At 50.2% G+C, this 15,932-nt stretch overlaps 1 protein-coding gene across 1 annotated transcript in view; it reads left to right on the top strand.

Annotated features, from left to right (window-relative positions):
* The window catches only part of ARID1B (AT-rich interaction domain 1B), a 168,789-nt gene extending 153,698 nt beyond the window's left edge, over positions 1–15,091 (top strand). The window contains exons 13-17 of the mRNA XM_042782680.1: positions 2,767–2,917; positions 5,834–5,930; positions 7,036–7,819; positions 10,946–11,076; positions 13,358–15,091. Of these exons, the coding sequence (XP_042638614.1) occupies positions 2,767–2,917; positions 5,834–5,930; positions 7,036–7,819; positions 10,946–11,076; positions 13,358–15,091 (2,897 nt within the window). The remainder of the gene's footprint in view (positions 1–2,766; positions 2,918–5,833; positions 5,931–7,035; positions 7,820–10,945; positions 11,077–13,357) is intronic.
* The last annotated feature ends 841 nt before the right edge of the window (positions 15,092–15,932 follow it).

Raw genomic sequence — 15,932 nt, 5'->3', positions numbered from 1 at the left:
AAAAAAAAGCCCAGAGCCCTAGCCAAGCCCAGAGTCGTTGTAGGAGGGGACTTCTTAGGGGTATGAATGTTGGGGGAGGTATTGGGGGTTGCCAAAGTTTGGTCAACCATTGTATGTAAGAGGTGAGGTCTGTCCTTTACCTCTTTATAAAGAATGATCATGAGTCATTTTAATATTTGCCAATTACATTGGCAAAAAAATTTTTTTAAAAGCCTTCTAATTATTTCAGCTTTGGTTTCCTTAATTGTTAATGAGGTCACCCATCTTTCCATATGTTGATTGGCATTTTTTTTTTTTTTTCCACTGAGAATGTGTTTGCCCATTTTTTAATTTGACTGTCTTTTTTCCTACTGGTTTTTAAGAACTCTTTGTATATTAAGGAATTAAGCTATTTAACTTCAATTCTGCCCCTGAGTTTCTGTCTCTGATTCCAGCTTTAAAATGGAAATCAGCATCAAAACTGGCTCTACCTCGGGTTGATGAGAGACTGATGAGGTGAAGTGGTGAAATCACAGGGCAAGGGAAAGCACTTCCCTGTCAGCCAGACATGTCCCATCAGCTCACAGAACCTTAATCAGGTTTTGCCTCACAGCATGTAAAAGTGACCATCATAGGATGAGGAAGGGCCATAATACTGTATGCTGTTGTTGTTGTTATGTGCCCTTGAGTCAGACCTGACTCATAGCGACCCCTCCTTGGGTTGGGTTGCCGAGGCACTATCACTGTGAAAGTAGATTGCCTTCCAAGGAATGGCTGGTGGCTTGGAGCTGCCAGTCTTCTGGTTAGCAGTCAAGTGCCTTAGGCACTACACCACCAAAACTCCTGTAATACTGTATAGCAATTAGAATTAATATTCAAATGTTGAATTGCCTACAGGCTAGTTTCTGGGCTTGACCCATTTACTTCTGGCTCTGAGCTGAGGCACATTGGCATATCAGACTTAATTGGCTTTCTACCCTCTTCGCTAGAAATTGTTGTGGGAGCTCTGGTAGCATAGTGCCTAAGGCACTTGACTGCTAACCAGAAGGCTGGTGGTTTAAACCCACCAGCCACTCTTGGGAAGGAAGGTTGGGCAATCTACTTCCATAGTGAATCTGCCTCAGCAACCCAAGAAGGGGTCACTATGAGTCATGTCCAACTCGAGGGCACCTACAACACAACAGAAATAGTTGTGTCTCAAGCCACCTTGAGTTGTGCTTACTCCCTAGTTATTATCTCTATGGATTTTGGAGCGGGGTGGTAGGTGTTTGCATTTCCTGTGGAGGAACTAACCTTATATGCAGTTTATTGTTTCTTCCTGACAGCCACTCATGAGATGGTTGTGACCTTTACTGACCTTCTAGACAAAGAGTTAAACTCGGGCATTGTTCTGGTTACCTAGTGCTACTCTGACAAGAATATACCACAAATGGGATGGCCTTAACTAACAGGAGTTTATTCTTACAATTTGGAGGCTTTAAGTCCAAGTTCAAAGTGCCAGGATGTAGAGTCTGGGTGAAAGTCCCTCGACCGTGGCTTGCAGCTCTGCCTCCTGCTCCCGGCCCGCTGAAGCTGGAGGCTTTTCTTCACTCAGCTGCTGGCTGCCAAGGCTGACAAGCCCAAGGTCGACAAGTAAAAAGACACAGCCCTGATGTTACCAACCCACACAGCAGGGCATTACTTCAAGTCCATTGAAAGTCCCAAGGTCAGCAGAGCATGACAGGCTGCTGAACAACGACATGGCTGCACGCAGGGTCCAAGCGTGCCGTGAGCTAGAGACCATCCCCCAAGGCTTCTGCTTATATGCAGGAAGCAGACTGCATGCTCTAAGGCAGCTACTCAGCTGCTCCCAGTAGATTCCACCATGGAGTTGATTACCAGTCTCATCATGAGGAATACTACATCCAGCTGCCCAGCCATTCAACCAGGCCCAGCCAAGTTGACACACAAACTGAACTACCACAGGCGTTGAGTATCTTACCCAGTTAAGTAATGGATCTAGGTCTACGTTAGTCTTCTTTGGTACTGTATAACATACTACCCCAAACTCAGCAACTCAAAACAACATCAGTTCATTCTCTCTCAGTCTCTGTGGCTCAGTGGCTGGGGGCTCGGCTCACAGCCCCACAAAGCTGAGCTCCAGGGGTTCCCTGAGGCTGCAGTTCTCTGGATCTCAGGGTCCTTGTCCACGCTCCTTCAGGTTGTTGGCAAGGTTCCTCACAGCTGTAGGACTCGGGTTCCCTGAGGTTCCCGTTTTCTTGTTGCCTGTTGTCAGAGGTCATCTTCAGCTCCAAGAGGCGGCCTGCCCTTCCTGACATTTGGTCCTCTCCACAACGTGATGGAAAGAGAGTATCTCTAACTCACTCTGTGTCTAACCTCTAGACCCAGACTTAAGGGGCTCATGTGCTCAGGTCAGGCCCACCCAGAGACTCTCCCTGACAGTGACCTTAATTACCTCTGCAGATCCCTTTGCCTGCAGTGTACCCTAACCTGGGAAGTGTGTCCCATCAGATACCTAGGTTCTGCCCCCACTCGAGGGAAGGGCTTATACCAGGCACATGTACGTGGGCAAGACGGGGGCCCCACCAGCAATTACAGACCCTCTTAGAACTCTGCCTCCCGGGGCCCATCTTGACCCCAGGATTGTGCTCTTTCTTGAGTAGTGCTGCCTGCCACGTTAAAGATTGAATGCAGTTTTAAAAACAACAGAAATGACTAGAAGGGATCTTCAGGTCCTTGACCTTTGAAGATGTTTTTGTTTTATATTTTTTATTTAAAACATCGCAGTGCCTGGGAGTAGTGAGCCCTTTATGACGCAAGGACAGATGCCCAACAGCAGCGTGCAGGACATGTACAACCAGAGTCCATCTGGAGCGGTGTCCAACCTGGGCATGGGCCAGCGGCAGCAGTTCCCCTACGGAGCCAGTTACGACCGGAGGTGAGTGCACTGGAGGCGGGGACCATCCCGCGGAAACTCTGCTTTCCTGACACGTGTCAGAGCCCTGGGAGCTGGGCCCCCAGCGACAGCCTCACGTCTGCTTTCTGCGGGCACCAGTAAGAGGCAGGTGCAGCTGGTGAACAGTGCAGATGAGAGGCTTTGACAGGACAGGAGGGCCTCACCCCTGGGCAGTCAGGTGCAGCTGTGTTGCGTAAGTGACTACCCGGAAGTACACGTTAGCTGTCCTGGGGCTGGCCACGCCGGGCAGGAGTCTGTTCCCTGGGAGACACCCTCACAGCCCGATTGCCTCTGTGATGCCGTCAGTGAATCCCGAGTCCAGATATTCCTCCTCCTGCACTGGCCTTGTGGGAAAGGCATTTGGCTGCTTCTATAAGGTCGGTGGTCAAGCCCACCAGCCACTGCACAGAAGAAAGACGAGGTAGTCTGCTTCCGTAACAGTTTACAGCCTCGGAAACCCAGTGGGTGTTGCTCTGAGTCGGAATCCACTCGTTGGCAATGAGTTTGGTTTGGGTTGGTTTGAACAAGCACGATCCTTCAGCTCTGTGGTTTCTTTCTCGGGACGTGTGCCATGATAGCCACCCCTGGCTCTCGGGGCTTGAGGTGCGTGTGCCCTGGCAGGGGTCTTCCAGGCCCTGCTTTTCAAGGTGTTCCCACTCTTCCCTGTGAGCAGTTTATACAGAGCAAGCACACAGTTCCTTGACACCCCAAGGAACGCCACAGCCCAGGCTCCCAGGAGTGGCCTGTGAGGAAGTCACCCCCAACACTGCATTGACGGGAAGGCCATGGTGCCACCACTCATTCTGGTGTGTCGCTGGGAGGTGGTCAGTAAACTGCTTCCTGCAACAGTGGCTCAGAGTGGGCTTCCCTCTGCAGTAGCCCCTGACCTTGGCCCAGGTGCCTGCTAACTGTAAAAAACCACCTTCTTCGTCTGCATGGGCGTTAACCTCCCTAGAGGAGAAATGCTTTGACATAAAAGCCTTTAGTATATTTGTGATTTTTAAAGGGGATAAAAAAATGGCCTAACTGGCCACACTTGGCGTGCCTTGGCACAGGGCTGGTTTGGGGTCACGTCTCCTGAAGCCAGGGTGCCGCGGTGCTAGTGGGGACTGCCTCAGTCAGGACCTTCCCCTCATCAGTCTCCCGTGCTGGGTCAGGAGGGAAGGGTTTCTTACAGAAAAGCGTTCATTGGCGTAACACAAACAGAAGCAAAAATGTGCAAAGTCACTGCATTACCATGCCAGGTTTCTTCCTGGCCATTTCTGTGAGCCTGGTTTTTGACACTACAGACCTGTCACATGCAAACGGGTGATGTACTCAACTTCTGATCATAAGGTTGGCGGTTCAGTCCACCCAGACGTACCTTGGAAAGAAGGGCCTGGCCATCAACTTCTGAAAAGTCAGCCACTGACCACGAAGCACAGTTCCACTCTGACGCACACGCACACACACACGGGGTCACCTTGAGTCACAGCCAGTTCAACAGCAGATAGTTAATAATGACTTAAGACTTAATTCTTCTACGTCTCACCCTGGCCAGAGTGACAATTAACTAGTCAGCCATTCTGTGCTGTTCAGTGCACTTGGACTTGCTTAGTTTTGCGGGTCCAGGAAGTGTTTTGGGGGTGGGGGAGTGCTGAAAGATCAGGAGGCAGACGTGGTACTGGGGTCCGTATTTGGAAAGGAACCCAAGTGAGTTGGACCTCTGTGCTTCCTCTCATACGCTTTTGGGTCCTTTGCGGCCCGGGGGACCTTCCTGCTTTCTGGAGTTGGTGTGGCCCAGGTTTCAGCGTTCCCGTGGCCTCTTGTCACGTGGGAAGCAGGTTTACCTGCTGTTGAGTTTTCTCTTAGGATAAACAGTTGCTGTTACTCAGCTTCCATTTTATCCTGTCAATTATTTTCCTTTCTTGCTGTTGATAGGTATCTAGTTAGCCATCAGTGTTGTCAGACGTGTCCTGATGTGTATTTTACACGTGACATTCTGGAAATTCCCTTGTCCTTGTCCTTGGTCCTGGATCAGCTTAAGAATGTCTTCAGTCCGAGCGCGTGCCTTTTTCTGAGGTTCCATGTTCACTTACTCCTTCAAAGAGCCCAGTGAGTTAGCCTTCCAAACATGCCATCTTTCATGGTGTTTGTAATTCCTCAGCGTAGCAGCAGTTGAAAAATAAATGTGTTTCATTTCTGTTGTGAGATTTGATGGTACATTTCAGTCATCCCTGTCACTCATCACTGTAGCCTTTGGGAGCCATTGGATTTGAGAACTTTTAGGAATTAATGTGTACCACTCCCAGCTAACCTGGTACCGTTTGAGTTAATTTTCCAGTGTACCTTTCAGAAACCGAGCGTTCTGCATCCTAACGTGAGGAGGGCGGCATTCTGTGTTGCTAGCGTGGCGTGAGGGGGGGAGCTCTGCATCCTCATGTGGCGTGAGGGGGGAGCGCTTCAGCGACTCTGCCCGTGTTCCAGTCCTGCTCTTAGAGACGACACCCTTCGTCGTAGGTCCTCTTGCTGTGTCTCGTGTTCACCACCTCCCATCAGAATGCTGTAGGACCCTTGCTCTCGTGTGAACTTGGTGGGATGGGCCCAGCTTCTGCCTCAGAGGCAGGGGATCTGATGTGTGCTTGCAGGTTGCCTGCCTGTCTGACCGGCAGCCCTCCACTCCTATTAACCAGCAGCCTGACAGGGGCCTGCAGCCTTACCTGCCATGGGTGTCCCATCCCTTTGGCTGAAGTCAAAGGGCAGCTGCTGCTGCTCCTCGGACCCTCCATGAGACCATGTATGGTGGTGGCAGGGGACAGGGTCGCTCAGGGCCGTGGGGGTTCTAGAAATGGACTATTGGTGTCTCTGCCGGCCTGAAGCCCTTCAGCACTTCAGTTTTCTCTGAACGCCTCATTCTAGGCATGAACCCTATGGGCAGCAGTATCCAGGCCAAGGCCCTCCCTCAGGACAACCCCCATATGGAGGCCACCAGCCCGGACTGTACGCACAGCAGCCGGTGAGTTGGGAAGTGGGTGGGCATCTCTTCATTGTTGGCTTTTCCTTTGCTTCTGAAGTTTGCAGAAGTGGAACCAAAATGATTTGCATTCAGGTATGTTTGTCCCACGCTCGAGAACAGTCCTGGGATTTTGAAGGCAGTAAAGTAAGAATCCCCGTTGATGTGGCGCCTAGACCAATGTAACACGTACCAGCAGCACCCAAGTTCAGTACATTTATCCATGTAAACAGTAACAGGCCCAGTCTAAGTTCGGTTTAAGTGTATGTGTATTGTGTGTACTCTTATATCAAATATGTTTTACGGAGGGCGTATGGAAAAAACAACGTACAGTGTTTTGTACCAGGAGCTACAGTTAATTGGATTTTTAAGCATGAAATATTAACAACCAATACTTTGACCCTGGGTGGCACAAATCATTAAGTGTTCAACAACGAGCAGGTTAGGAGGGCAAATCCACGCAGAGGCACCTCAGGAGAATGGCCTGGTCATGTAGCTCCGAAAAATCAATTCTTGAAAACCCTGCGGACCACGGTTCTGGGTCCTCACACGTGATGTCGCCGTGAGTTGAGACTGACTCTGTGGCAACTGGATTGGGTTATCTTTTGGTTTTTTTGACTAACATGGGCAAGTCCATGCTGGTTGGCGGGCGGCTCTCCGGAGTTGGTGCCAGGCCCCTGTCTTCCTGTTACCAGCACCGATGGGAGAGTTTCCCATCTCGGGTTTGGCTTCCAGGCACAGAGGATTTTGCTGTCTCTAAAGAAGTTTTCGGGAGACGTTTTACCAATAGATTTGTTTGTTGTTTTTTAATTTTTTTAAACACAAAGCAGTCTTAAGCATTTATTTCATTTCACTGCAGCCCTGGGAAAGACCAAAGGCAAGGAGCACTTTCTTCCCACAGAAACTTTCAGGCCCAGAAAACCCACTCTGAACCCTCCATGAGTGCGGGCATGGTCCTGTGCGCCCCCAAGGCCTTAGCTTACAGAGGCCCTTCCTGATGCTGATTCTGAAGGGAGGGGGTCCCCCCAGGTGGGGCCATTGTGTCGTTGAGTGGGCCTGATCATGCCTGTGGGAGTTCCTATGTGATCTGTCTTTCTCTGGCTTTCAGAACTACAAACGCCATATGGACGGCATGTATGGGCCCCCCACGAAGCGCCACGAGGGAGACATGTACAGCGTGCAGTATGGCGGCCAGCAGCAGGAGATGTACAGCCAGTACGCGGGCACCTTCTCGGGGCCGGACCGGCGGCCCCTGCAGGGCCAGTACCCGTACCCCTACAACCGAGAGCGGCTGCAGGGCCCCAGCCAGATGCAGCCGCATGGCCTCCCGCCCCCGATGATGGGCGGCCCCATGCAGGCGGCCTCTGGCGAAGGCCCTCAGCAGAACGTGTGGGCGGCACGCAACGATATGCCTTATCCCTACCAGAACCGGCAGGGCCCCGGCGGGCCCGCACAGGCACCTCCCTACCCCGGCGTGAGCCGCACCGATGATATGATGGTGCCCGACCAGAGGATCAACCACGAGAGCCAGTGGCCTTCCCACGTCAGCCAGCGTCAGCCTTACATGCCGTCGTCAGCCTCCATGCAGCCCATCACGCGACCACCTCAGTCATCCTACCAGACGCCTCCGTCACTGCCAAACCACATCTCCAGGGCGCCCAGCCCCGCGTCCTTCCAGCGCTCCCTGGAGAACCGCATGTCGCCAAGCAAGTCTCCCTTTCTGCCCTCTATGAAGATGCAGAAGGTCATGCCCGCGGTGCCCACGCCGCAGGTCACAGGGCCACCTTCCCAGCCACCCCCCATCCGAAGGGAGATCACGTTTCCTCCCGGTTCCGTAGAAGCATCACAGCCAGTCCTGAAACAAAGGCGAAAGATTACCTCAAAAGACATTGGTAAGCATTCCACACAGCTTATCCCGAAGCGAATTTCAGGTGAGATGTAGAATTTTCATTTTAGGTTAGAGGCAGTGTTCTGGTTACCTAGTGCCACTCAGACAAGAATATACCACAAATGTGATTTCTTTAACAAACAGGAGTTTATTAGAGTTGGAGGCTTTAAGCCTGAGTTCAGGGTGCCAGGCTCTAGGGGCTGGGTGAAAGCCCCTCAACCTTGGGCTTCACCTCTGCCTCCTGCTCCCAGCCCACTGAAACTGGAGGCTTTTTTTCACTCAGCTGCTGGCTGCTGAGGCTGAAAAGCCCAAGGTTGACAAGTAAAAAGGCACAGTCTGAATGTTACCAGACAACATGGCAGGCCACTAATTCAAGTCCAGAAGAAGTTCTGAGATCGGCAGGGCATGGCAGGCTGTTGAACAGTGACGTGGCTACACGCAGGGTTCAGGGATGCCATAAGGTAGAGAACGTCCTCAAAGTCGCTGCTTAGATACGGGAAGCAGCCCACGTCCCTAAGGCAGCTACTCAGCTGCTCCAGTAGCTTCTGCCGTGGAGTTAGTTACCCGTCTCACCATGGAGAATAACTACCTACAGTTGCCCAGCCACTCAACCAGGCCCAGCCAAGCTGACACCCAAACTTAACCACCACAGGCAATTCCTGTTCTTAACGAAGAGATGCGGTTTTTAGGGCTTCGAACTAGACGGACGTGTTCTTAGGTAGGAAGAAGCATCGGAATCTGCTCATCTGGATGGTGAAAAGGGCCGGAGAAGAGCTGGAAGTCTGTGCTGCTTTCCCGCATGGCTGTTATGTGTGAGGGACCAGAGCTCCAGGGTGGGTCAGGGAGTCAGTCCCGTGCTTACCTGCTGTTCTGAGTTTAAGGGTTTGACCTTAACCAGACCACTTAATTTCTACAGTGTCTGTTGAACGGAAGGCTAATGAAACTCTGAAGCTGACCTGAGAAAATTTGAAAGCAAGCCACTCTGTGATTTAGGTACAACACGTAGATAGCAAGTTTCCCTGAGAAAAAAAGTAGATGCCTGAGTACGAGGCATAGCGCTGGCACAATCCAGTGACCCTGTCAGACCCGGGCCGCAGGACGGTTTCAGCTGACTGCTAATTTGGCTCATCCCCTCTATACGCTGTGTTCTGAGTACCAGCTAGAGACTTAGGATGCTGAAAGCACACACAATTTTCTGCATTACTTTTGAAGTAATTTTAACACAGCAAAGGGAATAATAGAATGAGGTTGAGTAAGAAGAAATATTTTGGAAATCTTAAAATCATTTGCAGTGATGAGATTTAAGATGTTTTCAATCATGGGACATATTTATGCCCAATGTTAGAAGGTATAAATATATATCTTCATCTGTATCTGTATAAAGGAGCTCTGGTGGTATAGTGGTTAAGGCATTTGGCTGCTAACCGGAAGGTCTTTGATTCAAATCCACCAGTGCTCCATGGAAGAAAGATGAGACAGTCTGCTTCTGTAAAGATTTACAGCCTTAGAGACCCAGTGGGGGTCACTGTGAGTCAGAATCAATTCGATGGCAGTGCGTGTTTTGCTTTTTTTTTAATCTATCTATATAAACATGGACAGAGATAGACAAACACACACCCTGCTCCACTTTTTATATATAGAACTAGATATCATGCTTGGTGCAGTGGAAGGTCAGCCAGAAAGGGGAAGGCCCTCAACGGATGGATTGACACAGTGGCTGCAATGATGGGCTCAGGTCTAGCAAGGATCATGAGGCTGGCACAGGACCGGGCAGTGATCCGTTCTACTGTACATAGGGTCTCCATGAGTGGGGGCCAACTCGACAGCACCTAACAACAACAGCAACAAGACATGAAAATATGTGTGTTTGTGTATGTATATGGTATGTGTTCTGGTTTCCTAGTGCCACTCTGACAAGAATATACCACAAATGGGATGGCCTTAACTAACAGGAGTTTATTCTTACAATTTGGAGGCTTTAAGTCCAAGTTCAAAGTGCCAGGCTCTAGGGGCTGGGTGAAACCTCCTTAGCCTTGGGCTGCAGCTCTGCCTCCAGCTCCCAGCCCACTGAAGCTAGAGGCATTTCTTCACTCAGACAGCTGCTGGCTGCTGAGGATGCCAGGCCCAAGGTGTAAAAAGGCACAGTCCCCGATGTTAACAAGCCACATGGCAGGCCATTAATTCAAGTCCATTGTAAGTCCCAAGGTCAGCAGAGCACGGCAGGCTGCTGAACAATGACTCAGCTACATGCAAAGTCCAAGCGTGCCATAAGCTAGAGACCCTTCTCAAAGCTGCTGCTTATATATGGGAAGCAGACCACATACCCAAAGACAGCTACTCAGCTGCTCCCAGTAGATCCCATCATGGAGCTGATTACCAGTGTCATCATGGGGAATACTACATCCAGCTGCCCAGCCACTCAACCAGACCCAGCCAAGTTGACATACAAACATAACTACTACAGTATGTGTGGGTGTATTTCTTTTCATGTAGTCATTTTGTTTTCTTCAGCATGGGGAGGGGGGCAGGGCAGCCCACTCCTCAGACAAGGATCTTGAAACACCAGACCCATCAAGGTGGTAGTACCTCTTCTCGACAGTAGGTTCAGGGCAGGCTCACAGACACGGAGGACAGCATGGAGGGATCGGGTGTGTACACCTGGGGATGTGCTGTTTTGTAATGAAACTTTGCGTAGGTTCTGCATACTTACCAGCCCCCCGAGGACACCCCTTGAGACCTTTGTGAATGGAGTAGGCAGATAAAACAAGTACCCCACTTGGCTTGGACTCATTTATTAAACGCTCTCTGCCATCGTGGCAAAACTGTCTTAGGGGACAGAAAGAAACAGCCTGGAGAGGAGAAGGGACCACTTGTGCTGACCTGTCCCACCGCTAAGACCACTCTGTCTCGTGTTTAACCAACAAAGCAACAGAACTTCCCAGTAGAAGTCTCGCAGCCCAGCTTCTCGCCACCATGCAGATGTGAAAGGACCGTGTGTCCCTGAAAATCAGTGTTTCACTCAAGCCCACGCTCCAGTTCTTGCCTTGCTACTGTCCCTTCTCTTGTTTTCTGTCTGTTCAGGCACAGAGTTAATAGTGATTAGACCCTCCTTTCTTTTCCCTGTGTTTAGTAACTCCAGAGGCATGGCGTGTGATGATGTCCCTCAAGTCAGGTCTCTTGGCTGAAAGCACCTGGGCTTTAGACACTATTAACATTCTCCTGTATGATGACAGCACTGTTGCCACCTTCAATCTCTCCCAGGTGAGTCAACCCCGGTCCAGGTAAGGACCAGTGTAGAACGTTGGAAAGTGGCTTGTGCATAAGGCTCGTACTCGTCCTGATTAACACTCCTCATGTGGCTCACGCTTTTGACATTATAGTTACCATAAACCAGCAGTCATCATACACTTTGACAATTCAGTCTAGAATGGTATTAACTTCAGACATGCCTGTGTGTCTCCTGTTTGCTCTTAAAACAGTGACCTTGTATACATGTAGACGGGGGATGGATGATAGCAGTAGAGTTAAATTGTTATTTAGCAATGAAGATTAGCAGACCAGTGGAAATTAATCGAAATATCACGGAGCTCTGACCATCAGCCATGTTGGAAATGAAGGAGGTTGCAGTGGGACGTTGCCTTACTTTCCAGAGGAGCCTGCCACCTTTCTTCTAATTAAAAAGAAATTGAAATAAATTTCATGTTATAGGAAATATATAATATGTACAGAAGTTTAATGAAACCCCCCATGGACCTATCCATCCAGCTGAAATAGTCATCACCTCACAGGCAAGTGTGCATTTTGGTCTCTCCCCGCCCATTTCTGCCTCTCTCTGAATTATTTCAAAGCAGTCTCCGAGAAGCCAAGGACTTTATAATGCGCTTAAACCCCTCCTTTGTTCAGAGCTAGGCTTAAAGTCCTCTCTAACTTAATGTAGAAGAGAGAAATGGAAAAAAGACTTAGGGAAGATGCCCAGGATTCAACGGGGCTGCAGACTTTTAGAGAAGTGTTTAAGGAGAGAATGAGAACCTTCCCCACTGCTTATGAATAACGCTCTGTTTTGAGGGAGGGGGGCAAAAAAAAAAAAAAACCCTAATTTCCTTGCTTCGGTGGAAATGAGACCAGAGTCTCCCATTTCCTCATTTCAGTCCTCACTGTTGCCCTGAAAGGCCATTTTTCAGTGGTGAGGAAGTGTATTAATAAGGTCATAAACATTGCATGAAGTCTGTTTTAATGGAGAATAAGTACTAAAGGAATTTACTCTGCCTTCGCCGGCATCATTAACCTCATCCTTATGTTAGGGGCTGTTGTTGATCACACATTTTCATAATCAGACCTGCTTTCTTGACCCCTTTCCCCCAGGGAAAAAGTAAACTTTAGGGGAGAGAAAACACCCAAAAGTGCTTTGGAGAAACGAGGTCCTCAAAGCAAGGATGTTATAGTCGGTACTTGGATTCCCCCCTACTTCTCGGTGGTGATTCCAGGCCCACTCGCAAGCATCTGACAGTAGCTGTAACAGTGTGGTGGGTTTCCATAGCGGCCGTCCTTAAAGAATCCTTCATTACTTACCCTTGATCATCGAAACATGCTGGTGTTAGTGTTGGGGAGGGGGCAGCCCATTGCTGATCAGGGACAATGTTGTTTTCTCTTTGATACAAACATTGCCTTGAAGAAACAGAAGGGGTTCTCAGAGGCAGAGGCTCGCAGTGACTGTCTTTCAGCTCTCACCGTGAGTGACTGAAATGAGAAGTTTTGTTCCATGAAGCATGCTGACTAATTCATCAGGACTAAATTGATTTGTTTTTAATTTTCTGTTTATGAGTTGCTCCATTGCCAAAATTATCTTCTCCAAAAGACATGTGGAGAACGTAAATTGGAGCAACCTGTAGCCCCTGAAACAAAAATAACAGTAAAATCCTAGGAATATTAACCACAAAAACCCAGGCAAGCCAGTGTCGGGTAAATTATGGAAGAGAACCACTTTGGGTGCGCAGGTCTATAATATCCACACTCCACTCTTCTAATGAGGGACGTGGAGCCGCGAACTCAGGAAAGAGGTCACGAACAGCCAAGCTCACTCTCAGGTCCCCATGAGAGACGAGAAGGTGCATGGCACCTGTGAGAGCTGGGGCTCGCCAGCCCCACCCTGACTTTTGGGGTCTCGCAAGTTCTCTGCCTTCAACAAAGTGCCCACTTTTTTGTCTCTCCTTTTAGTGGAAAATATTTACATTTTCCCTCTCTGCCAGGTCCCAGCTTTCGTAGGTTTTACTGCAAAAGCTGAATTTGCATGTTGGTAGTGTAGGAATGCAAACCTCAAGTAAGAAACATGGCGGATGTTGGTTTAGTCCGTCATGCAGAACGCAGGGAGTTCCTCTTAACTGAGAAGTGCTTTATCTTCCCTGGCCTAGCAGCCAGAAAGGAAGCCGCGCATGGTGAACGTAATCCCAAAAGCGGATTGATAGCCATTGGGAATGTCTCCCTCAGCCCGAGAGGACGTTGTGACCTTGTGTCTGTTCTTGTCCCCCTCCTCTCCACCCCCTAGTTGTCGGGATTTCTCGAGCTGCTGGTAGAGTACTTTAGAAAATGCCTCATCGACATCTTTGGAATTCTCATGGAATATGAAGTGGGAGACCCCAGCCAAAAAGCACTTGATCACGCTGCAGTGAGGAGAGATGAGAGCCAGCCCTCGGCAGACGACCCTGGGAGAGAGGCAGACGACGCTGGAGAGAGCGAGGACGAGGACGAGGACGAGGAGGAGGAGGAGGAGGAGGAGGAAGGCGGCGAGAGGTTAGAAGCCGATGACAAGAGCACTGTGGCTTTCACCTCTCCCGATGCCACTGCCGACCCAAAGGAGAAGCCCAAGCAAGCGAGCAGGTTCGACAGGCTGCCCATAAAGATTGTCAAGAAGAACAACCTGTTTGTGGTTGACCGCTCCGACAGGCTGGGCCGCGTGCAAGAGTTCAACAGCGGCCTCCTGCACTGGCAGCTGGGGGGCGGGGACACCACCGAGCACATCCAGACGCACTTCGAGAGCAAGATGGAGATCCCGCCCCGCCGGCGCCCACCGCCCGCTCTGAGCTCAGCGAGCAGAAAGAAGGAGCAGGGTGGGACGGGGGACGCCGAGGAGCACCAGGAGAAAAGCATCATCGCCACCATCGACGACGTGCTGTCGGCCCGGCCGGGGGCCCTGCCCGAGGACGCCCACCCCGGGACCCAGGCCGACAGCAGCAAGTTCCCCTTCGGCATCCATCAGGCCAGGAGCCACCGCAACATCAAGCTGCTGGAGGACGAGCCGCGGAGCCGCGACGAGACACCCCTGTGCACCATCGCGCACTGGCAGGACTCGCTGGCCAAGCGCTGCATCTGCGTGTCCAACATCGTCCGGAGCTTGTCCTTTGTGCCTGGCAATGACGCCGAGATGTCCAAACATCCGGGCTTGGTGCTGATCCTGGGGAAGCTGATCCTTCTCCACCACGAACACCCCGAGAGGAAGCGAGCCCCGCAGACCTACGAGAAGGAGGAAGACGAGGACAAGGGGCTGGCCTGCAGCAAGGACGAGTGGTGGTGGGACTGCCTCGAGGTGCTGAGGGACAACACGCTGGTCACGCTGGCCAACATTTCCGGGCAGCTGGACTTGTCTGCTTACACGGAAAGCATCTGCTTGCCAATCTTGGACGGCTTGTTGCACTGGATGGTGTGCCCGTCCGCAGAGGCGCAAGACCCCTTCCCGACCGTGGGGCCCAACTCGGTCCTGTCGCCTCAGAGACTTGTGCTGGAGACCCTCTGTAAACTCAGCATCCAGGACAACAACGTGGACCTCATCCTGGCCACACCTCCGTTCAGTCGCCAGGAGAAATTCTATGCTACGTTAGTTAGGTACGTTGGGGATCGCAAGAACCCAGTCTGTCGAGAAATGTCCATGGCGCTTTTATCGAACCTCGCCCAAGGGGACGCGTTAGCAGCCAGGGCGATAGCTGTGCAGAAGGGAAGCATTGGGAACTTGATAAGCTTCCTGGAGGACGGGGTCACGATGGCCCAGTACCAGCAGAGCCAGCACAGCCTCGTGCACATGCAGACCGCCCCCCTGGAGCCACCTAGCGTGGACATGATGTGCAGGGCAGCCAAGGCATTGCTGGCCATGGCCAGAGTGGACGAAAACCGCTCCGAGTTCCTCTTGCACGAGGGTCGGTTGCTGGATATCTCCATATCGGCAGTCCTGAACTCGCTGGTGGCGTCTGTCGTCTGTGACGTACTGTTTCAGATTGGGCAGTTATGACCCAAGTGATCAGCAAGCCTGTGTGAGTGAAGAGTGGAGGGTCACATAGGACTGGCTGTGTTCTGTTCTTGTTTATCCAGCGTAGGAAGAAGGAAAAGAAAGTCTTTGCTCCTGTGCCCCGTTCACTATTTACCAATTGGGAATTAAAGAAATGATTAATTCGAACAGTTACGAAATTAATATTTACTGTCTGTGTGTATAAGTACATCCTTTTTTTATTATTTTATTTTTTAACCAAAGTTGCTGTCTAGTACATTCAAAGGTCACTTTTTGTTTTTCATGGATTTTCTTCTTTGGTGTTCTTTTCCATGTCGTATTGCATTTTTTTTTTTGGGAAGCGAATTGACTCTCTAGAGAAAAATAGGGTGGTAACACGCTGAGATGGGAAAAATTCACCATCTCAGGCAAAAAGGGTGAAAAATGATCAATTTCCTATGGGTTTTATTTTTCAGATCAGGAGGAGAAATAAAAAAAAAAAAAAAACCTATACCCCATCACCCAAAGCTCTGTGCAATAGAAACTTCCAGAGACGTAGGGATCGGGGCTCAAGGAGGTGTGTCAGTCAGTAGTCAGACGTGGGATGTTACTGGTCTCTTCACAGGAAAATGGTTCCATTAGGCTAGGAGCAGAAACGGTGTTTCCAAGTTATGATTCAACTACGTAACCCGACAACAGTCGACGCAAACCGCTTCCTCACCACTACGATCATGTCTGCTGTCTGTCCTCTAACCTTCCCCATGACAGTTCTTCACAATTCCTTGCATCATTTTTTTAATTTTTTTTTTTTTTTACTGCCTGTAGGCTGTGATGTATATAGAAGTTGTACATTAAACATACCCTC

The sequence above is a fragment of the Orycteropus afer genome, unplaced genomic scaffold (genome assembly GCF_000298275.1).
Source record: "Orycteropus afer afer isolate SDZICR_OR568_19922 unplaced genomic scaffold, OryAfe1.0 scaffold00407, whole genome shotgun sequence".
NCBI lineage: Eukaryota > Metazoa > Chordata > Mammalia > Tubulidentata > Orycteropodidae > Orycteropus > Orycteropus afer.
Note: the sequence above shows the minus strand (reverse complement) of the source record. Positions and strands in the feature narration are given on the sequence as shown.